Source organism: Larimichthys crocea, chromosome XIII (genome assembly GCF_000972845.2).
Source record: "Larimichthys crocea isolate SSNF chromosome XIII, L_crocea_2.0, whole genome shotgun sequence".
NCBI classification, from domain to species: domain Eukaryota; kingdom Metazoa; phylum Chordata; class Actinopteri; family Sciaenidae; genus Larimichthys; species Larimichthys crocea.
Genome location: NC_040023.1, coordinates 537,206 through 559,861, shown reverse-complemented (window position 1 = coordinate 559,861; position 22,656 = coordinate 537,206). Strand labels below are relative to the sequence as shown.

At 39.0% G+C, this 22,656-nt stretch overlaps 2 protein-coding genes across 3 annotated transcripts; one reads left to right on the top strand and one right to left on the bottom strand.

Moving 5' to 3' along the window:
- The first annotated feature begins 4,845 nt into the window (after positions 1–4,845).
- On the top strand, positions 4,846–9,887 carry cfap20 (cilia and flagella associated protein 20). 2 transcript variants are annotated; one of them, XM_027286156.1, is made up of 7 exons: positions 4,846–5,217; positions 5,987–6,066; positions 6,251–6,362; positions 6,504–6,692; positions 6,814–6,927; positions 7,016–7,070; positions 7,915–9,887. In XM_027286156.1, exons 1-6 carry the CDS (start codon positions 5,134–5,136, stop codon positions 7,019–7,021), a joined length of 585 nt encoding a protein of 194 aa, XP_027141957.1. In that variant the 5' UTR covers positions 4,846–5,133; the 3' UTR covers positions 7,022–7,070; positions 7,915–9,887. The 2 variants fall into 2 exon arrangements, with proteins under 2 accessions (XP_027141957.1, XP_010729884.1); XM_010731582.3 differs by lacking the exon at positions 7,915–9,887 and having other exon boundaries at positions 7,016–7,196.
- dgat1a (diacylglycerol O-acyltransferase 1a) lies at positions 7,343–21,592 on the bottom strand. The gene is made up of 17 exons (XM_019254827.2): positions 21,100–21,592; positions 19,430–19,517; positions 14,673–14,713; positions 13,993–14,078; positions 13,300–13,352; positions 12,769–12,874; positions 12,523–12,651; positions 11,940–12,014; positions 11,743–11,846; positions 11,604–11,642; positions 11,477–11,518; positions 11,290–11,334; positions 10,968–11,080; positions 10,695–10,760; positions 10,466–10,553; positions 10,215–10,277; positions 7,343–10,125 (listed from the first exon to the last, which is right to left on the bottom strand). Exons 1-17 carry the CDS (start codon positions 21,387–21,389, stop codon positions 9,979–9,981), a joined length of 1,575 nt encoding a protein of 524 aa, XP_019110372.1. The 5' UTR covers positions 21,390–21,592; the 3' UTR covers positions 7,343–9,978.
- Positions 21,593–22,656: the final 1,064 nt, after the last annotated feature.

Below are 22,656 nucleotides of genomic sequence, written 5' to 3'. Positions count from 1 at the left end.
TGGTTGAAAAGGATGAATGGATGACTGGTCGGTGTCTGAGTGACAGCAGAAATGAAAAAAACAAAAGAAGATAGTAATGTTGCCTGTATATATTTATATGCAGTAAATATCCCACATTATTATCTATTAAGTCAAATGCAGTGTGATTCAAAGTAGGCAGTAAGTTTCACAATCTAATTTTATTTAAATTATATGTGCATCTATGTGTTTGGCATCAAAACTCATTTTTGACCTTGGAAACCATTGTTTGATCAAACATTCCCAACTTCAGGTGCATTTACAAGCTTTAAGGATCACACAGAAAAGCTGAAGCTGAAGCTTACATTTCCAATGTCAAGAATGAACACTGACACTTTTAAGCCAACATGTATGAGAAACCGTCAAAGTGCTTTGAGGCTAAACTCACGTTAAAAGATTAGTCTCTGTACTAAAAGCAAACTTAAAGCACCAGTGAAGACCATGTGATAATATTGCAAACTCAGAAAAAAAGATTGAGATTATTTTCTCAAAGCATGTATGTGCTATTCATAAAAGAATAGAGAATCCACAGAGAAACAATGATGGAGGGAGCTGTGAGAACAGTAATACATCATCTCCATAAAAGGCCATTTTGTCTTTATTGATGTCATTTCTGTCTTTTCTCAGTTTGCAGTTATTTAATTAATTATAGCAATGAAATGGCTTTTGCTTTATTTGTGCTTTACTTTGTTACTTGATAAAGTTGATAAAAGCGTGTTAGAATGATTTCCAAACTTGTTCTGTCTACTTTTAGGAATTTTTATACTGCTAGCAGAAACCCCCATAATGTCTGTAGGAGACACACGCCTCAACCTCATATTCTGGAGTCAGCCGTGGATACTGTATTATAAATAAACTTAGACAGCTCAACTCTAAACTGATCCAATGTGCTCCAATAGGCTTAAAACAACTAGACATAGTCAAGCTTGGTGAGCACACATAGTAAAAACTCAAAGAAAGAGTAATGACCCCTGAGGATGAAGAGTGGTCAACATCAGCAGAAGTTAATCCAGAGAGAGAGACTTTAGAAATCCTCGTCTTATAAACAATGTTCTCTTGTGCTGTGGAGATGACTGAATCCATCTTCATATGCTCTCTAAAAAGATGTGACACTTTCAACAAAGTTAGGCACATGACCTTGCGTTTTACCTTAAACACAGTGTACAATATTAATATGAAGCATGTCAGTGTGTGCTGCTATTTAACACACCGCAGATATGTGTTTGTCTTAAACAAGTCAAATAAATTTGACGAATGTGACACATCCTGTTTAAAGGAAGGGGGGGCTTTAAAATCCTCGAAGTGCAGATGCTACTCACTTTTAAGAGGTTTAACAGGAATGTAAGTATATGATAAGATAAAAATAGAATAGAATTTTATAGGAACGGTTTTGTTTAGAGATGACATCTGCCATAGGAAATCAAATACATCAAATTCGTTCTGTAACTTTGAAGAGAACTCAGCAAACACAAAGTATTTTTAAGTTTCAAGCTTCTACTTGACCTAAACACAGCTTTTCTTGTTTCAGTCAAGTTGGCTTCTTTTGGATATTTAATTAAAGATGATGATGATTATTAGTAGCTAACCTTTCAATACAACAATGATAAAACATGAGGAAAAACATTTGAAGTAGCTTGACACCTAAGTGAACCCTTTTTTCCTCCAATTTCAAGCCAGACTGGACGAGTTCTTCCTTCACCAAAAACAAGGCAGAACACCAAATGGATTTTCCCTAAATCACAGCAGCTTATTGCTGAAAGTCTTACTCGACAGATCCGCTGGTTTTGGTTGTCAAAAATGTCTTTCGCTTCCTTATAAATACCAGAGACGGATGAGCTCCTATCTATTAACACGTCCTGCCGAGCAAGGTCTTTCCACTCTTCATCATCATACAGACAGTTGGATAAAGCATGGCAAAGGGCCTGGATTAAAAGACAGAACAATACCCACAACCACTACTATTATTATTATTATTACTATTATTATTATTATTATTATTATTATTATAATTATTTCATCTGTAAAGAACGCATGGTGCCTCCTGAGGATTTCCTGACGTGTGAATTTACATTTAGGTGCTAAGATAAGATCATCAAATCTCTTAGCTCCTTTAACATTAAATCAGTAGACCAGCAAATTCCACTTCACTGAATGAAAGCTTCTGTTTCACATGATGTCCCTTAATAGCATAACATGTTTCTTTCTAATATTACAGAGGGATTGTTGGGGTCAATGCATCCGGTACTTTATGGAAAATGAGCTCAAATGAAATACTTCAATGATCAAGAAGAACAAGAAAACAAAGATCACTAAACTATTCAAAAGTATTTTTCTGAAACACACCTTGTGAAGACAAGGACAAGAAAACCTCTCGCCCTTTAGATCCTCCCGCAACTTCTCAAAGGTTTGATGTTTATATCCTAAATGTTACAGAGTTGCTGTAAGTCTCCCACATCTACTTCTTCCTTCTTTCCGTGTCCTGTTATTCTTTCTGACGTTGGTTAGTAGACAGAAGAGAGTGAGAAAACGAGAGAGTTGGGATGTGAACCCCTCTGGGCGGGACAAGAGTGTACAATCAGGCTTCTGGACCTCATCTCTTTGTCATGTCACCACCACTGAGGTGCAGTGCAGGAATAAACACAAATCAAAATAGAGTACATTGGGAAAGAGTCTTCTTCTCCTTTAGTTTCATTCCGTTCTCATCATCATATCATATCTCTCTGTTCTATTTTGTCAAACTTCATTTTCTCTCCATCTTCACTCCATCTTGATTACCTTCTCTCCCTCTATAACCCAGCTTTGTCTCTTTTTCTTTCTTTGTCTCTTTTTAAATATTCGAAACTGATTTGGAAAGTGAGAGCCAAATGAGTCACAAAAACAGGATTTGGATCCAAAAGCATGATTCCAGACAAGGCACGTACTAAAAGCAAAGATTTGTGTTGTAGCAGCAAAGGTTGGAAACAGGTCAAAACAGGCACTAGAGGGCTGTGTTGAAAAATCAAGACATGAAACAGAACTGCTGGAAAAAAGCTGTAAAGCTTGCACTGATAGCACAGGTTATTAAGATGTAGGTGGATAGGCAGGTATATACTTTATATTTGCACAGGAAAATATACACAGAAGGTAACTGCTGGAATAAAGGCATTTAAAATAATAACAGAATAAGTGACTGACAGAAGAAAGAAATTGCAAAACTTAGGAGCATGGTGATACTATGACATAGAAACCTGTCTTGTCTATGAGAGGCAAAAGGAAGGAGACACAGGAATGAACTATTTAATTCAAGTAGGTTTTCAATAAAGTTTATTTAAAGCTGTCTCCAGGGTGGTCCCACTCTGAAAGGGTAAAAAATATACGTTATTTTCCACTTTTCCTCTGTTTGTCGCTCTGTAAATACCCGACTCAATTAGAGAAGAGAGGGAGGAAATAATAGAGAGAAACAGACAAAGAAATATAAACTGTTTCTGTGTGTTTTTACGGAGCTGCCAGCCTGTTAACCAGTTTCATCAAATTTACACATGTATTTCCAGGAACAGAGAGAGCAAAGGCGAGGAGATCTTTTACATTTATTTGAACACAGATATACCATTTGGAGTGAGGCAGCACCTCGTAAACCACAGTGACATAAACAAATGGAGAGAAGGCCACCACACAGGCGCACGTGTGTGACAAAATGTCAAACAAACCTTCACAACACAGACCTCACCTGAATGCTAGTCAATTCATTCATCTTCGGCTCATAAGAAACTAATCTGCCACGTTTGATTCATGCTGCATTGCTGGTGATGTCATTTTTTGCAAAGAGCCTGGCTAATGTTTGATGAAACTTGTGTCAGATCTGCTCTGGTCCGACTTGTTTAAAGTGCTGAAGACAGAGAGGAAGGATGTCCAACCTGACACTTTAGTAGGATTTAGTGCGTAGATTGAGTTCTGTTATAAAATTGTGTGAAGGAAGTTTATTTCTAGGAAATGTTGCTAGTGTTGTATTTTGGAATTAAAGAGCCCCAAAATTTTGCAAATCTAAAAGTTATTTAATAGTGCACAGGGAGTCTACACAGCCTTTAAAACCAGTTGAATAAAGTCCTCTGTGGGTGTGGAGGAGAATAAATGAATACTGCCTTGAATATCATGGACTTTGTGTTACAAACTGGGAGCATAGAATTTAAAAGCATTAGTGCTACATCACTGATCATTCTTTTCAAATCTGTGCCTCCAGTCTCTCCACTTATTTCTCTTATTAAAACTACCCCTTTAAGGACTTTCCAGTTTTTACTGGTGTTCACAGTTGCCAGTTCTCTGTAGCGCTGCTGTAACCAGCGCAGGATGAATAAAACACTGACACTGAACTGGGGCACAGCAGAGGTTTAAGGATTTAAACTTTGTAGTTTTTGTAATGCTTCCTCTGGGTAAAATGAAACTGAGATATACTTCATATTAAGTCTGCATTAAAGACTTGACAAACTTTACACAAACATTAGGGCTTTAGTGTGTCAAACTTTACTGCAGCCCAGTGCTAGGTAATCAGTCTAAACGCTTATAGGATGTTTTGGTAATTATATAAATATATTTTCAGAGTTTATTATTATAAATTGTGATTTTTTAAAATTGTATTTAGTCATTATGACCAAGCTTTAATTGAATCTTTACATTATGTCCTCATATGTGGTTTAAATAGCTTAAAATAAATATAAATGTAGTTTAAATATGTAAAATATAGCAGACCGTTATCATAAACAACTCGTCAGGCTTTTGGTTGCCACGGCGACCGAGATGCATCACCGCTTAAGAAGCCGACGTGAACAACGCCAGGAGATTCTGTTCCTTAGCAACAACAAAATAATAAAGGGGTGACCACTAACGTGAGACTAGCTCATTTCTTTTTACGCACCACGCGTGGGAATGTCACAATACATAGCGATTTGTTTTTAATTTGACTGGAATGTTTTTTTTATTATTATAACTTCTAGCGGCGGAACGCTTTATTTTGTTCCACACGGAAACTGGTAGCGTTGGGGACGGAAACCGAATCTGTAAACAAACGTAACGCTGGTTAGCGACAGTCGTGGTGGACTTCAACACATGTGCAGGACGACTGAGGACTAGCTGAAGTCAAAGATGTTTAAAAACACATTCCAGAGCGGCTTCTTGTCTATTTTATACAGCATCGGCAGCAAGCCGCTGCAGATATGGGAGAAGAAGGTAAGCGTTGCTATGACACCAATGTAGCTTCCTTAGCTGGTCGCGCTAAAGCTAACTAGCGTTTCGTTTTTTTAAATTCAGTGTTAAAGCAACAAGCTTGTCTTCCAGCTACAGTTAGCTGCTTACATGTGACACACGTTGTCGGTTTGGGGTGAGTGTGGTCAGTCAAATCAACACTGACTCCTTCATTTAGTTAATACGCCACATCTCAATAAGTCTCCTTCTCGGTTAATATTGCACATTTTATCATTTTTTAAAACTAAACACTGTTGTCAGTAGTAAAGAAAACACCAATACTGATCCGGATGGTAGTTAGAGTGCTTGTGACGGAGATTAAATCTGGATATTTGCATAATTTGTGCTGTTTATTAAACATTTTCAAGTCAGAAAGCCTGACTGAGTATTAAATGTAGCGTTAAGTGCGGGATGCGTGGTGGGCCTGGTAGGCGCTGTTGCTAAGCAACGGGTAAGAATAGTAACAGTGGAGTATAAAGACAGCTGGCTAACTTCCACCCGACCGCTCCCACGCCCGGCTCATACAGACTCATAATCATGTTAATAACAATCATATTTGACAGGGATCCTTTAAATCTGTGGTTAAGAAACGGACCAGAGCGTTTTACAGTTCTCTCACATCTGTAGCTATTACTTGCAGTGACATTGACTATGAATGAATATCTGTGTTGACTGATGGAGATACAGCTCTATTTCTCCATATCAACCTCAATAAAATGATAATATAAATAATAATATTTCTGTGTGTTTTCAGGTGAGAAACGGTCACATCAAGAGAATCACAGATAATGACATCCACTCATTGGTGTTGGAGGTTGAGGGGACAAATGTCAGGTGAGTTTTTTGATTTCTTTAGCTCAGTTTGTTTGTTTAGATTCACATTAAATACTGTAATGTTCCAGTAACCACTCTTCCTGTGGTCCCTATTTCTGTTTTTATTAATACTAGACAATCAGTGACATCAGTACAAATCCAGACATTCATACAATAAGACTTGTATTTTTTCTCCTCCCTGCAGTACCACCTACATAACATGTCCTGCAGACCCCAAGAAGACATTGGGCATCAAACTTCCATTTCTTGTTATGATCATCAAAAACCTCAAGAAGTATTTCACCTTTGAAGTCCAGGTAGGGTTGACACTTCTGCAGATACGGACCCATTCCATGTTTTGGCAGCACATTGTGTGTATACGTGCACAACACACAGTATACTTAGTGTTCCTTCCAGTATCAGGATTCATGCTTTCTCCTCATTTTTACAACTTTCAGGTGTTGGATGATAAGAACGTACGCCGGCGGTTTCGGGCGAGTAACTATCAAAGCACGACACGAGTGAAGCCGTTTATCTGCACCATGCCTATGAGGCTGGATGACGGCTGGAACCAGATTCAGTTCAACCTGTCAGACTTCACCAGGAGGGCCTATGGAACCAATTACATCGAGACGCTGCGTGTACAGGTTAGTGCACTGGACAGACTAGGAACCAATTGTCTACAGATGCAGAATATCTACAGTGAATGTCTTAGATTGTATTTATCCTCTTTCTGTTGCTAATGCCTGACCTGCTGTTTCCTCTCAGATCCATGCAAACTGTCGAATAAGGAGAGTGTATTTCTCAGACAGACTGTACTCTGAGGATGAGCTCCCAGCAGAGTTTAAACTCTACTTGCCGGTCCAGAACCAAAAAGCCAAGGTGAACACACACACACCTCTGTACCTACATTTGGTCTTACGCTACATTTGCTCTTAAACTCATCTGTTTGTGTGTTTGTGTCTTGCAGCAATAGAGATTCTCAGACTGCACTGTTTCCCCTGGACCTGATGTGGAGTTTAGCTGTAAGATTTTCTGTGTGTAGATGTATAATGAACTTTAAAACTTTGTAATATTATATTGTAATTTTGAAACTATGAGTTTTGATTGACGTTATGTGTTGGTATCTACACAATAAAGTTTTTTATGGACTCATCTGTCCTCACAATCTGTAGCTGTTTAAAGTTGATAGTATAATAAGTTGATATAAGAATCAACATTGATCACATATACAGCAGTCATATAACCAGGAAATTCAGGATACTTGGAGACAATGAAAAACAGACGAGTCTATTGATCAAATATAAATTATCTTTATCAAACAGCACAAATAATTTGCAGTGAAAGGCTATGAAAATGACTTGCATTCCTAAAACACAGAATCTTTGTTTCACTTTGGATTTCTGTAATACATTCATTTGACTACATCTTGCGTCACGCAATCATCCACAAACAAAATAAACCTTTAAAGACAGTTCAACTTAAAGCTGCATCTTCAACTCCTCAGCGATTCCAAGAGCAGAATCGGCGCAGAAATAATGTGGAAACTGGAAGTGCTGGTAAACAAAATAAAATAACTAACTGGGAGATGCCACATATTCTTGGAAGAATTTTGAGCCCGATATCAAGCTGTGGTGACTATGCTGTTCTCTTACAACAAAAAAGGAGAAATAATCCAAGTAAATAACCGAATGTAGTAAATACATTTTTAATGCAAATGAGAACATTTGGTCTAAATTTCTATGTTTGAGTTTTTATGAGTTGAGTTGACAGAACCACCTACGTCATTTCATTTTTTGAGTTTTAGTCTTTCTACCAAACTACAAAGAAAAATACACTGAAACATGCCTTTTGTATTTTTTCCCCCAGATATCAGCTCTCAGCATTGAGATGCACGAGTTGTCAATCTAGCAGTCAAGACAATGTTGCTACACCTGCTACTTTAAAAATAATCTTCCAATTTCTCACGCTTATTAAAAAATAAAAATCGAACAAAGGTCTTGCACTCCACATGGCTCACAGTCTATAAAATTCATATGGTGTTTAAACTGGGTCACGTTTGATGATCAAAGTGGGTCAGACTGATAGATATTAAAGCTGCCATTTGTGTGCTGAAATACCAATAAGGTGATAAGATTTATGCATGACTTACATAAGGCTGTCCTCCAACATGACAACATAAACAATACTGCTTTGAAAATCATATGAACAAAAATTTAAAGACACCATTGATATAGATGAATTGTGATCTTAGAATGAGGTTAAGGAAATGTATTTCCTTTATTAGTATTTGGCCTCTGTGTCTTCTATTGGTACAAATATTTTATATATATTTTGACTTTAAGCATATTTTCCCAGCAGGCACTTTCAATAAGGAATGTCAACACAGTCTGTTTGATAACTGGTGTTACAGATTAACAACAGTGTTTTCCCTGAAATGTGATCAAAAGGGAAAGAAAAGAGAGAAGGGCTCTGATTTAACATGTTCAGTCAACTGTCATGATGTATTTGGAAAGCAGGTTAAAACATAAAGTAAAATAACAGAACATATATGGCATTATCCATATTGGCAACGGTGTCAGGCTCTAACTTTCCAATCAGGTCAAGCCAAGAAGCAGACTTTAAATTCTGAAGTCTTGTTACCACTGCAGCTGCTCAAACAAGCTGAGTAAACCTTATGACAAAACAAAATGTCAACAAGCAAATCACAAAACATAAAAATGATCTGAACATAACATGTTTTCCTTACATGATTGATATAACTTAAAGAATACATTCATAGAAATCTATTGCTTAAGTCAACAGCATGCTTCTTTTTAAAGTGCAAAATACAGTCATTGGTTCAAATTGGCAAATCAGTTACTGCATTAAATCATACATTTCAAATAAAATGCATAAATTATAACTTCAAGATGGCACAACATAAGTTGAGACAAACCAACACATAATTATACAAAATATAAAATAATGCAACACAAAAAAAAGACAATAAAGCCAAGGCCAGCAACACACCTTTAGCATGTACTGTTACACTAAGAGCTTGCATTGATGTTGTTAGTAGTTGAGTAGCAGTAGAAGAGAGGCTGACTGCAGACTGTACAAATAAGGTCAGGAAAACTCAAAAGACAAATTGACTGTTTGTCCTTCATGTGATTTCTTCATAGCTTCATAGCATCTTCTCTTTGTTGTTACATTTCTTACTGTTGACCATTTCTTTTATTAGAAATATCTGTAATACTCCATAGCATCAAAAAGAGAAGGATATAATCTTTATATACAGAAAACATGTACAAAAAAGTGTTGCTGTGGTTAAGGTGAACACCTGGAGACATCCTAATTTGGCAATTTTTTTAGCCTCAGTTTGTGGAAACAAGCTGTTTATTTGGCTTCATAGTTTCTCTGTTGCCTTCGGATACGAGTAAAAAGTGACTTCTCAACCACTGATATAGAAACAACATTTTCATATTAGCTCTATGGAGGCAGGATCCCGTCCTGGCTTGTGCTCGCTCGGCAGTGGTTCACATTTGTTGCACGGAGAGGTGTGCGCACTTTACAAAACACGAGGAGTACCTGGTTACAAATATAGTCTCCACTTTTTAATTATTTTTTTTTAAAGTGCTGAGTTGTAGAAAGTGTTCACTTTAGTGCACCTAACTGTTCTCTAGGAAACCTCAGCTCCACACGTTAAGTTTTTTAGCAAAATTGAGATGCTCAAGCTCAATCTAACATGGAGGGACGAGTTCCAATAACAGAGATCCAAGTGTGTATTGACTGTGGACCCTGAAGAACACAAAGGTATGTTTGTCCTACTAAAGTGGAACACCTCTTTATACCCAACACTTCTCATGAAGTTCCTGACAGACTGTGGTTCATTTCTCTTTAGTGCAAAAATCAAGAAGTCAAAAACTATTGTGTGTGTGTGTTTGTCCAGTACTATGTAGTGCCCCCATGATGAATGACATAGTAGTCATGGACATACATCAACACAGCGATGGGCTGCCCGATGATGAGCGACATCCACACGGCGGCGTTGCCGTAGTTTCCATTGAGGAAACGGCCCACGAACCAAGCCAGAGGAACCTGGAGAGGTGAAAGTTCAGAGGTCAGTGTGTGTTTGTTTGCGTATGAGAGGAGAGAAAGTGATCAGTGACAGTTCAGAGCCACTTTACCTGAGCCATCATTCCCATAAAGGCCCACAGTCTGAACATCTTCAGAGGAACACTCACCAGGTACTGATGGGGACATGAGAGAAATACAAGTTTTTCAAAAAACACAATATTTTGAATAAGTAGTAATTTGACAGTTATTACACGATCTTCTGAATTGTTGTGCAAATAAAACATGACAGACCATTTTATAGACCTACATTTAGTAAAAGATAATTGGCAGTTTCACTGAAGACTGACTGTTGATGGTTTACCTCGTGGAAGAAGGCAGACACCAGGAAAACGGCGGTTTGAGCTAGAAACCTGTTGATCCCCTTCTTCAACATTGGCTTATAGAAGTGTCTGTAACACACACAGACAACTTACACTGATCTTCAAATCTGACTCATCTCTTCAAAGCTTGATTTCTTTATTGTGTTTTGCATTTTATTTCACACAGGATTCAAAAAGAATTAATATTACTATAGAAAGGTTGGAACCCACCTCAAGCACCACTTGTGAACTGGGATATTCCAGTTGGCCCAGAAATATGTGACAGTCTCAGAGTTCCTGGAATATATAAAAACAGCAGTTTTAGAATCTGACTTCAAGTTTACACATGCTGTGGTCTGTATTTGTTTGTATGTTGTGTGCACACACGAAACACTCAAACTTAAAACACGCAAATTTAATGATGATCACAGCTGAAATTATATTGATTAGAGATTAGATCGCTTTTGATCAAAATGTGTTGATGTGTGTGCTCCTCCTACTCACCACCAGTCTTTGTAAAACTCTCTGTCTCCGAACTGCAGCAGCTCTGCCACAAAGTTCATAGAGGAGTGGAAAAACCAATAGAAGAATATTAACCATATCAGATGGTTAGGAACCTTGGAGAGGAGAGGAGAGGAGAGGAGAGGAGAGGAGAGGAGGGGAGAGGGTCAAGGGTTAGGAAAGGTGCCTAGGTTGATATGGCTACACATTGGCTGCCGTGTTGTCACCTCTTCTCTAAAACACAGTCCTATAAAACATGTGAGACTGCCATCCCTTTAAATGTACTCTTCATTGTAAAGTTATGACTTCAGTACATCATACTCACAGCTAACTTTAGGAGGCGCTCCACCATCCTAGAAAAGTCCATTTCCTGTGAAAGAAACAAGAAGTGAGAGTAGATTAGATACTGAAACAGTACTGGCTTAATATATGAATTTAATGTTGTTGTTAAGGCTCACACAATATAAACAAACTCTCCCTTTATGTGTGTGTGTGTGTGTGTGTGTACACACCTGGAATGGTTTCATGGAGTTCTGTATGGTGGGAACCATCCACTGGAAGTGGAAAAATTGCGTTATTTAAGAAAAACAATACAGGGTGCATCCTGAGGGCCTGTCTGTGTGTTAATGGTCAACATACCTGCTGTATCAATCCCACCAACAGCTGCATGAAGAAAAGCTATGAGATAAAAAAAACAAAACAAGCCGGAATGAAAAATGTCAACATGCAAGTCAGCTTACATCAAGAACATACAGAATATGTGTTCGCTCCCTCTCACCATTTCAAAAAGTCTTCTCATCAGGAACCTTTTGCGTATTCGAGGTGATCGTGGGAAGTTGAGCTGGTAGCAGAGAGTCGGGGCAAAGATAAAGTAGTACATGTCTAAAGAGAAACGAAGAAAAATGTATTTAATTTATGATTATTTGTCATTAAAAATGTTTCATTTAAAAAACTGCTAATTATCTCCATGGTTACCTCTGTGTGTGAGGTTGCCTGGGTAGGAGACATGAGCGTGAACTGCCGAACCGTTGGACTGGGCCACAGATGGACCTAAAAAAAAAAACAGATGAACATAATTAATCTGTATTTTCAGGCAGTCAGTCAGTTCTTCAACAATAACCCACCTAAAATTCATGATAAATATCTAAAAGATTCCTCTGTGTGTGTTGTCTGTTTATCTCAGCTCCTGCAGTGAGCGGATAAAGTCATCAGGCTGCATTTAGGATTAAAATAGCTTCAAAACACACACAGAGTGATAACAGCTGTTCAAGACGCACACCACTTTGATCTCTGTCAGTGTGTGTGATTGAGTGTGTGAGCCAAAAGCTTCAGGTTGTCTGTCACCACTAGATGGTAGCAGCCGCACAGTATTAACATGGTAAAAAGAACTCTGAAGCCTGTTGTGCACTGACATTGTGTGTATAAATACACACTGTAAACTGTTAGTCTGACATGTTCACGCTGTGGTTAAGCGTCCTGCTCTACATGTGTGTATGCCTGCTCACTATTTAGATTTAACATCCTCTTTAACAGTTTCTGCGTGTGTTGATGTACTTACATGAGTACGATCGTGTTAATCTCTTGGCTTTCGCTTGTCGGATTTCTCTACACCACCTGTTGGTGTCTTGGTAGGAGTACAGCTTGAGAAACAGCACGGTGTAGACTCCAAGGGAGAGCACACCACCCACTGACACACACAAACACACACAGGGCCATTGATTAAGAGAAAAAGGGAAAGAGCACTGTGTACATGTAGGAACTGTAGGAACTAGACCATGTAAACACGTATAGATTTCGTATATACCTGGGGTCATGGAGGTCAAAGTGAGCACAGTGGCTGAAGGAAAGATCAGCAGGGATGTCAGGTTGAAAATGTGAAGAATCAGTCCGGTCATTTCGGAAATGGTACCCTTGGAATGATAAGAGAAAAACAGAGACCTGTAAAACACTTGTCAGAGGTGTTTTAGATGAAATGTAATCTAATCTGGAGGAGGAGTGGTGTTCTTATCAGAGTTCAGAGCAGGTGTAAAGAGGGGAGGATTTACTGTGTGGACTCCAGGATGTGTAAAACAGGCAAACATCCTTGAAGGCTGAGCCGTGAATGATGAATCAAAAACAAACCTATGCACACTTTTCAGTTTGTCTAACAGTGCAGCTGTGACACAATACCTAAAACAAAGCTATGTCACCTATTGGCCTTTGGGATCCAAACAACGGTGGAGTCAAACATTCAGAGCAATTTAGAAGCGAATTAAATTTTATTAAAGGAATTTAGATCAATGAAAATTTTGTCATCTCGGAAAATGTATCATTGTCAATCATTGTCAGTACTCACCACAGCCAGACGCCTCTCAGTGTACAGGGCTGCTAAGATGAACACATTAGACACTGAAACACAGAACAGACAAACAACAGATCCATCAGCTACAGCGTCACAGAGATGTGACCATAGTGACTATATAACACAGACAGAGAGACATGGAGAAGAGCTTCAGATGCTATAATAGTTGAGAATTTTCCTTAAAAAAGTATCATTTTATTATAAATGATTGTTCTAATGTCACCCCAGAGGTCAGAGCATATGGTGCTGAGGACAGCTATGTTTTTTCACATTAGTATTGACTAGTTTGACTGCTGTAGAGCTGGGTGTTGGTGGGAAAGTAGACAAAGGCATGAGTCAACTTCTTTGGTTCAACAAAGAGGGAATGATCAGTAACAGCAGGGCTACAACATTCAACACAAGAACTCACCCTAACATCGCTTCTACGTGCTATCTAAGAGCATCTGGCTCATTAAATCTATGTCATGCTGTATCAGACAAACCGGTTAGGACATGGAGGCTGTAAAACACATGTTTTATTACAAATCAACAATGGCATGTTCTGTTAACGTGACAGAAACTAATTATTCCCTGATTTATGTACAGGACGTACAGGTAAAACACAAGTTCGACACCAATCAATCACAAGGTCGAAGAAGGGCGAATAGATGTAGGTCATTCACCATCTGTTTTAGACGACCTACATACCGATGATGAGGCAAGCTGATGGCCAGCTATAGGGGTCCTTCAAGAAGAGGGATACTACTTGAATGGGGTCCACCAAGATACCATACCTAGAGGAGACGAAAGAAAAGTGAAATTACCGATCTAACCAGGCATCATTTAGAAATGTTAACATGTAGATCAAGATAAATGTTATGTGATGATTAGTTTAAGGTTTACCATTGGTGTGGTCAGGTAAAAGACTTTACTTTAAACTCCTAACCACAGTCAGGTGAAAGATTGTAAACCGACCAAGAGCCTGTATACTCACTGTTTTCTATCTAACTTAAGTGAGTGTATACTTTTTCAGCCCTGGACACATGGTGCTGGCCTTTCAGTTCATTAGAAACAAAGTACTTGTAGAACACGCTTGAAGTTGTTTATCTGGAGGGCTGTACTTTTTATTTTTCATGACTTTTATCTCCTCTGCTCCAATTCACTCTGGACAAAGCCACAAGTAATAAAGACTTAAGTAATAAAGGACGTTACCTGTTTTACAACCAAAAGGGAGTATGTTGTACTTTTAACTTGTGTGTTGTATTGTATATATATGATATATAATCTATATATACTATATATATATATATATATCATATAATATATACATATATATATATATATATATTTATTTATATTTATATTTATGTGTGTAGGTGCATACTCACTTGATAATGTTCTCCAAGAAGAGGCGTGCGTTGCTCAGCACCTGAAAGAGAGGACAGCCCAGTCAACATGAGATAATGAGCAGCTTATCAACTGAATCTGGCCTTTGTTTGTTAACATATTTGTATCCCTCTGCTATAAATCTGACTTATTATTTTCTCTACCCACAGCTCTGCTCATGATTAGTCTGCAGGTTTCAATGGGTTTGTTTGTTTGTACGTGTTGAATGAGTTTTTTTTTTTTTTAAAACAAACAGGAACAAGCTAGTTCCACAAATAAATGTCAACACACACACAACACACACACACAGTGTGGAAGCTGCTATCTACATGATCTGTTTGAATGACTGCATGTGTTTTATACCAACTTTTAACCTGAAGTTACTGTCACACCCTGCTGCAGCTCGCCGTCAAGTAAAATAGATTTATGATTATATTATGTATTAAAGTTCAAGGTCTGAGTCCAGCTTTATCTCACTTATCTGAGCCGAGATAAAAGTAAGCAGGCACCCCAAACACTGCGGATGTATAGCATGTATACATTTCTCACATCATTTTTATGGCGTGTTCAACTCATGAGTTAGAGAAACAGTTAAGATAATGAGGACAGAGAGGGAATGACACATGATAAGGTCATGCTGCAGTTATTATACGGCATATTGCACCTGAGCCCACTGTCCTGCCAAGACTGTGGAGCAATGTGGTTTTGATTCAACTATGTCTTGTCCAAACCACCAACCTTTGCCTTAGTAACCTTCAGCCTGGGCAGATGAGAGCCATCACGTAGGGCACAACTATTGGGACAGGGGTTTGTACAGAGCATTGCAAGATCCTATTTTGTAATTCTAAAAATTGAACTTTGCAAGAGTGAGAGTCAGACACAGAGAAACACTCTGGGTGTGTCAGTGTCTCATCTGAAACATTTCAGCATTTTATTTAAACACTGTTTGTTTCCAGCGGTAGATTATCAACTGCAGTGTTATCTGTCTTACATTCAGTCATATCACTCAGGAATGTTGTTATCTTGCTAGTCATTTACATAATTTAATCTGTCCCAAGAAATCAAAAGATACAGAGCTATATATTTTTACATTATATAGTGGAGTTATATATTCCAGGGTACAGTTGGCCATTTCTCCTATTTTTGCATGAAGGCATTTTTAATTCTGTTACAAACTTGACAATAATTGTGACCTGGGTGCTTCAGTGAATTCAGGTCAAATCTCAATGTCGACATATTTTTAATGACAGAAAATCCACACAAAGAATAAAAAAAAAAAAAAAAAGTTGTTCTTTAGGATTTGTCGAGTCACATCTTCTAGTCTTCTTGCAGACATTTACAATTTCCTCTGTAATGAAATAGATAAAATAATGATAAGACTGTGAAATAGATTTTTTTCCTATTTATCAAATATCCAAGTGAAACTAATTTTAAAATCTATACACACTATTTACATTCCCTTTGAAAAATCTGTAATATGGTTCAAACAACAATTATGATACACTTGTTACCAACAAATTGCTGATCATATCTGTGTTTTATCCATCTGGGATTAGTTTTAATAAAGTTAGTAATGAACTTGTCTAATCAGGCTGTATCTCGGGTTCCTTGGTTGTGGATAGAAGAAACGTATCAGATCTGGTTGATGGGAAATCTAAAATTAGACGAAGCTGTTTGGGTTTGGCTGAACATTAAGCCCCTGACATACAAAGCTGACCTGAGAGAAGTAGTGCCTCCAGAAGACTCAGGGATCAAACATTTTGCTTTGATGCAGGTCTTCTGTTGGAGGCTTTCCTTCAGACTACAGCTGAACACTCACATGCACGTACTGTATGTTCTTTATGTCCATAACCAGTCAGCACTTTGTATTTATAAACCAAAAAAATGTTGAGGAAAGACGGAAAGAAGTGTGATGACAAATTCGCACCTGGGACTGTAAAGTTATGCTTTGCAGTGAACCGTCCTGTGGTTATTGAAGTTATCTACACGGTCTGTTTGGCTTCAAATCAGAGGAAACAGTCAGCATCAAATGTTTGTGCAGCATCCTTGGGTGATTTTTGCTGTCAACGTTGTGTCTTACGCCAAATATCTTCAGTGTTTGACTACGTTTCTATCAACCAAGCCCAATGAACAAGGTTCATCATCTTGGAACACTAGTCTTTTTGTTGGTGTTGGTGCCACAATCCAAATCTGCTTAACATTGTGTGAATGTCTTGGACAGGTGCAGACAAAGGGCAGCTTGGAACACACTGTTTGCTGGGTGCTCTGTGCCAAGCTGATGGATGTGCAGTGGAATAGGTGTGTGTCTCATGGGAGTCATTACAGGAAACAAGACGCATGAGGCCATTTTAGAAGACCTGATTCAAACGTGCTTTCATGAACACTAGTTTTGAATCAAAGTCCTTTTATGGATGTAAATACTTACTTTACAAACTCTTCAGGAGAATTAAAAGAAGCTGATTATTTCACCTGTATTTTAAGATTGTGCATCAATTGTATTAATTATATCTGGTCTCCGATATACAGAGTGTAAAAATGAAGATAAGTATTAAAAACACATCTAATCTCTTATCTCTAGAAATATGTACTCCTGCAGCCGACACCCTAGGAATTTAGCCGACGGTCCTGGCTATCGAGGACAAATTACACAACTAAGCTTCCAAATGTACATGCAGACACACACTCAGGACTCTGCGGTTCCACTTCACACTCTTACAACCTAATCCTGAACGTTTACCAAAAACAGTCTGAACCGAGCAGTGTCATCTGTCCCCGCTGACCACAAAGTAGAGGACATGGTCGTCACGGCAATATAAACTTCCAAAAATGGGATTAATCCTGCCACAGAACTGCAAAATTAGGCTTAATTTAGGAAAGCCCATGAAAATACACACACACACACACACACACGCACACACACTGTACATAACTATACACAAACAAAAGGGACAAATAATAATCTTTTTGTATGAAACCATGCAAGTACAGTATGCAAAGCATGCATGAGTATGCACATGGAAACATGCACACACTCTTATAGTCTCTCCATTTCAGTTTCATTAGGATTAGGGCTAACTAGATATTTGTATCCTCCATGACTCTTAGAAAAACAGAGGATATTCGGGGGCACTGCAGGGAGCTTTTGGACACACACACGCTTGAATTCAGCCATTGGCACAAGGTGGAAAGTTCATTTGTCCTTAAGTGACCTCAGCCCAGGGGGACATATTTAGCTGCGACACGTCTGTGATCAGTACTGCAACTTTAACTTTAAGGCATTGAGATTCTGCATCTAACACAGCTGATGATTTACTGTTCTAAATGTTTATACTCAACCCTAACCCCTGTGATGGAATCTGGCGAGGTTGAAAAAAGGTTAAACCCACAGAGCTAAACTTACTCATCGTGGCAACCATAGCACGTCCTGAATCTGACCTACTTTCCACTGCATCTTTACCATTATCTAGATCAGCAGCTGCAGGTGTTCAGTATGTGCATACATTGTATGTTAAGTGATCCTTTATCGATCTCCATAGGGAAATTCATTCTCTGCTTTTCCCTCTGCATCTCTGCAATCCTTCCTAAGTTTTAGTAGGCAGCCACTGTGAGGCGCCCGGGTACCAACTCCAGATCTAAGCCAGAGCACTGACAGGAGAAACCTAACAAACATGTTTCTGGTGGTGGAGAAAAACACACACAAATACAGGAAGAACATGCAAACGCCACACAGAGACGCCCTGCCCAAGTCGGAATTCAGACCCAGGACCTTCTTCCTGTTAGGCGACAGTGCCAACCACTGAGTAGTGCAGCCTTTCAGCTGTTTGAACAGGAGCTCCTGCTAGTTTGTTATAAGTCCTTGTCATATGGAGTGCTTCTCTAATATGTTTTATTATCAAATCTCAGAATGAGGATTTTGAAATAAAATGACTCATATCTATTTGTCAAATTATTGAAGGCACTCCAAGTGCAATATTTTTGTTCACAGCTTCTTCATGCTTTGCACCCTATAATCATTTCACTCCTATGATTTAGAGATAACCGTAATTATATTACAATTATATATTTTCCTTGGCGATTGCGAAATGTACAATTGCCACGTTTGACATTTCAACCCTCTTTATTTACTACAAGTACACCAGAACAACCAGACTTAAAAGTACAACTCACCAAACAGTCCTGATGACATCAGAGTTCAACTTAAAAAACAAACTGTGACTCATCAACCACCCCTTAATCAAAGCTGTAGAAATTGAGAAAGTACAGGAAATGACAAACTGTGCAAAAAAGGCCAAAACTGCATGGTGGATCTACTTGTGTGAAGAGAGATAACATTAAAAACAGCTTATCAGACCTCTCACAGACGCCTCACACAGGCGGGTTTTACAGAAGAGTCACTGAAACAGGGCCAACTCCAAATCATAGGAGAATGTGTACTGTACAAGTGCGGGTTAGCACTTCTGCTTTCATGTTAAACAAACTGCCAAATATCACTAATGCTGCATTTTCAATGTGTCATAGCAGTTGGCAGTTTTACATATTGTAGGTTTGTGTGTGGGGGAGTGAGAGACGGAGACAGTGATGTGCAACTGGTTAAAAATAATGACTCAGAACACTACACAATTTCTGAGGAAGTCGAGGCAAGCCCGAGTTGTGACATTGAAAATGATAAATTGCGCCATGAGTCATTTTTCTGCCAAAAGGTAGAATATTCAGCTCTGTCAGGGAGAAGTCGCAGTGCACACACTGTAGTATGACTCACCAGCATGATAACACACCAGTTGAGGATTCCTCTGTAGTTGCTGTAGCCACTGGCTGAGCTCAAGAGAGACTCCTGGAGGACGTGACAGCTGCAGGGAAGCAAACAGTCAACAGCTGATTGATTTTTAGGGTTTATCAAACTCTTCACATTCCTTCCTGCGTGTTAATCTCCTCGTTACGATGGCACGTCAATGGTACATTTAGCTGCATCTTGAAAATAAGCACGACTCCAGGTGGTACTATGAGGAGACAAAGAGGACTGATTTTGCATTTTGATGGCAGTATTCTGTTTGCAGGAGGCTGCATGACTCAACCTGAACTCATAGCCACTCGCTGCAGCTCACAAATCATTTACACATTTCTCTCTCGGCTGTTTTCTCTGCTGCACTTAACAGTGATTAAAAAAAACTCCAGCGGAGATATCATTAATTTCCCAGTCTCAGTGGCTTTTAAATAAATGAAACACATCCAGTAGCCTAGTGTTTGCTCCTACAACTGAACCAGGCAATGAAAGGGTTGTGAAAAATGTAGGTTAAAAGGTATTGACACCATTGTCCAGAGAGCATTGTGAAAACTGAGGCTATTTATCAGGCAACATTTTGTGACACAACCATACGAAACAAAGAGTCAACAGAGCAGAGAGAGGACAGGGGGGGGGGACAGGGTAGAAAAATAAACTTTAAAGGGAGAAATGTGCAGATGAAGTGAAGGGGTGGCTTGAGTGAAGTAAGGAAATGAATGAGCATTTAAAGACAGGAAATATTTCCTTACTAAGTGCCAGGAAACACATATGGCAAGACTAGACCAGCAGATGAACGTGCAGACAGAGACGTAGTCACCAAGCACAGTATTGCAAAAGCACATGCCACAGTTGCTGTAATAGAGGAAAGGGACACTAGACACACACGGCAGTGTGCCAATCTTTACATGTTTAAGTCCAAAGCCTCAGCCACACACACGTCTTCAAAAGGTGAAGTGGGTGTATACCATAAAATGAATGGGTATATTTGGGGTAAGGGTCAGTGTCTTCTCTCATAATGCCTGCTCTCATTCATACCTTCTACCTATTCTCTTAACACGCCCCGTGTCTTAACTTAAGAGATTCCTCTTGTCATGTGAAGAACAGCTGCTGAAATGATTAATACTTTCTGCAAAGCAGGCTGTTCAACATCAAGAAACATGAATTAACATTACACTGGCAATAAATCTATCATGTATGGACTTGATTTCTAAATTGGCTTGCTCCTCTGATTAAACTGTCACAAGCCAAGCTGTGGCTGTTTGTACTGTGCTGGGACCAAATAACCACCAACGTGGAGACAAGAAAGTTTTCTTTTATTCCCAGGTGAAGGGTTGCACATGGCAGTCCATGTTCAGAGATAGGAGGTGAATTCAATCTTCCAAGGCAGTTGTGTTATACAAAGGTATGCAGGTGTAGGTGACAGTGTCCTGGTTTTCTTTAAGATCACCTGTAGAGTGCTACAGGACATTGACCTGTCCTCATCTGATCTCAGACCAGCTCTGACAGGCGTTCAGTGAATCCATACACATGAGTAAGGCTTACCCCTGAATGAATAACACATCCTACAGATGAACACATCATACTGAATGATGATATTAAATGCAGCTTGTTTGCCGTTATTAAACATCTTTAAAACCATCCACGGTTACCTGAGTCTCTCGTTGATATCCTCCGCTGCACTCTTCTGTTTCCTCGGCGTGTTGGCGAGCTGCTGCTGCCCTGACACCCCCGTGTGTCTGTTCACCTTCCCGTTGTTACTCGCATGCCTGGACAGCTCGTCTGTTTTGGCTTTAGCGGGATACTGTGGTGGCTTCTCCCCAGCATCGTGCCACTTGCTCCCGTTGGCTTGTTTGACACCGACCGCTCCGTTGCCGCTGCCGGAGATAGTCGTCCTCCTCCGGCGGGTTACGGGCCCTCTCATTTCGGTACTGTCGCTCATCTCAGCGGCTTCAGTCACGCAGTTTTTTACCTGCCTGACATTACCGGGTTAACAGCTGACACGCGTCTCTCTCTGTTTCCATCCGTGGCTTCACACAAAGGAGCTGAGTGAGTGTGAGCGGGCTGCCCTCCCCTCAGGCCGTGTCACCGCTGGGCAGTGATCAGCCGCTTCATCACTGCTACAGCTCAAGGTGCAATTGGCAGTCGGGTTGCCAGGTCTGTGTTTTCAACTGACATCCCCCTATCGAGCAGAAGACCCGATCACTTCCGGATTAGCTGCTCCACAAAAGCTCAAACTTAGAGATGTCTTGTATATTTCCTCATTAAATTGATATATATTATTATAACAAATATTTCCCATATGATTATTAGTATTAATCTATAACAATTATAGGTCCCATAATCCATTCACCACTTCAAATGGGGGAAACATGCCTGAGCTATTTTATGTGTATGTACTAATAGTTTATTTAGTTTTCATACAATTTGTTAGTTATTCATTATTTAATCAACTTAACACTGTGAATGCCACCATAATAATCTAATTATGTCGTTGCTTAAGGATAAACTTTAGATGTTAGATCAAGAGGTGCACATTGTGAAGGGGGGAGACAATCATGGTCCATGCCAAACCCACCCATTAACTTTGCAACATGTGTTCCCTCATGAACTCTCCAGAACTGGTCTTTTTGCAGTGCAAGCGAAGATTTTGTATACTTTATGTAAATGTGAAATTTGTTTGACGACACGAGAGGCAAAACTCAGGGCAGGGTAAACATACCCAACCGATTTGTAGCCTGCTGTGTGTCCTAAAATGACCCCGTACTAGATATTAAGAAAACTAAGCAAATCAGTAACACTGAAAAGTAAAAAAGATAACACTGATGCAGATATAGATCCCACCAATACACTTCAAATAGATCAACGTTATTTAGAAATAATCTCATTTATTCAAGATTTGTCATTGCATATACATTATAATATTCCGTATTCCTCTGGTTGTATGGTTTGTTTTATTATTCAGCAAGTGCTCAATGTGAGTCTTATTCTGTTTTCTCATTATTGTGAATAGAAAACTCACATTTAAGCATTTATAACACTCAGATGTAGTGTATACACTTAAAGGGACACAGATATTAATTTACATTTGATCATACTGACATATTCTGAACATATTTTGATCTATATTATAATATATTGTATATATAACGACCCCTTTCTCTCACTGCTGCACGGTACTGTCGCCTGGTGGGAAAAGGCGAACAGTG

Bases quoted from the DNA above. Each gene is read 5' to 3' on its own strand.
- cfap20 (XM_027286156.1), top strand. From the start codon at position 5,134: ATGTTTAAAAACACATTCCAGAGCGGCTTCTTGTCTATTTTATACAGC. The intron at 5,218-5,986 runs GTAAGCGTTGCT...GTGTGTTTTCAG, and splicing joins TGCAGATATGGGAGAAGAAG to GTGAGAAACGGTCACATCAA. The intron at 6,067-6,250 runs GTGAGTTTTTTG...TCCTCCCTGCAG, and splicing joins GTTGAGGGGACAAATGTCAG to TACCACCTACATAACATGTC.
- dgat1a (XM_019254827.2), bottom strand. From the start codon at position 21,389: ATGAGCGACAGTACCGAAATGAGAGGGCCCGTAACCCGCCGGAGGAGG. The intron at 12,652-12,768 runs GTATATACGAAA...TGTGTGTGTCAG, and splicing joins TTTGACCTCCATGACCCCAG to TGGGTGGTGTGCTCTCCCTT. The intron at 10,554-10,694 runs GTGGGTTCCAAC...TGTGTGTTACAG, and splicing joins GTTCACAAGTGGTGCTTGAG to ACACTTCTATAAGCCAATGT.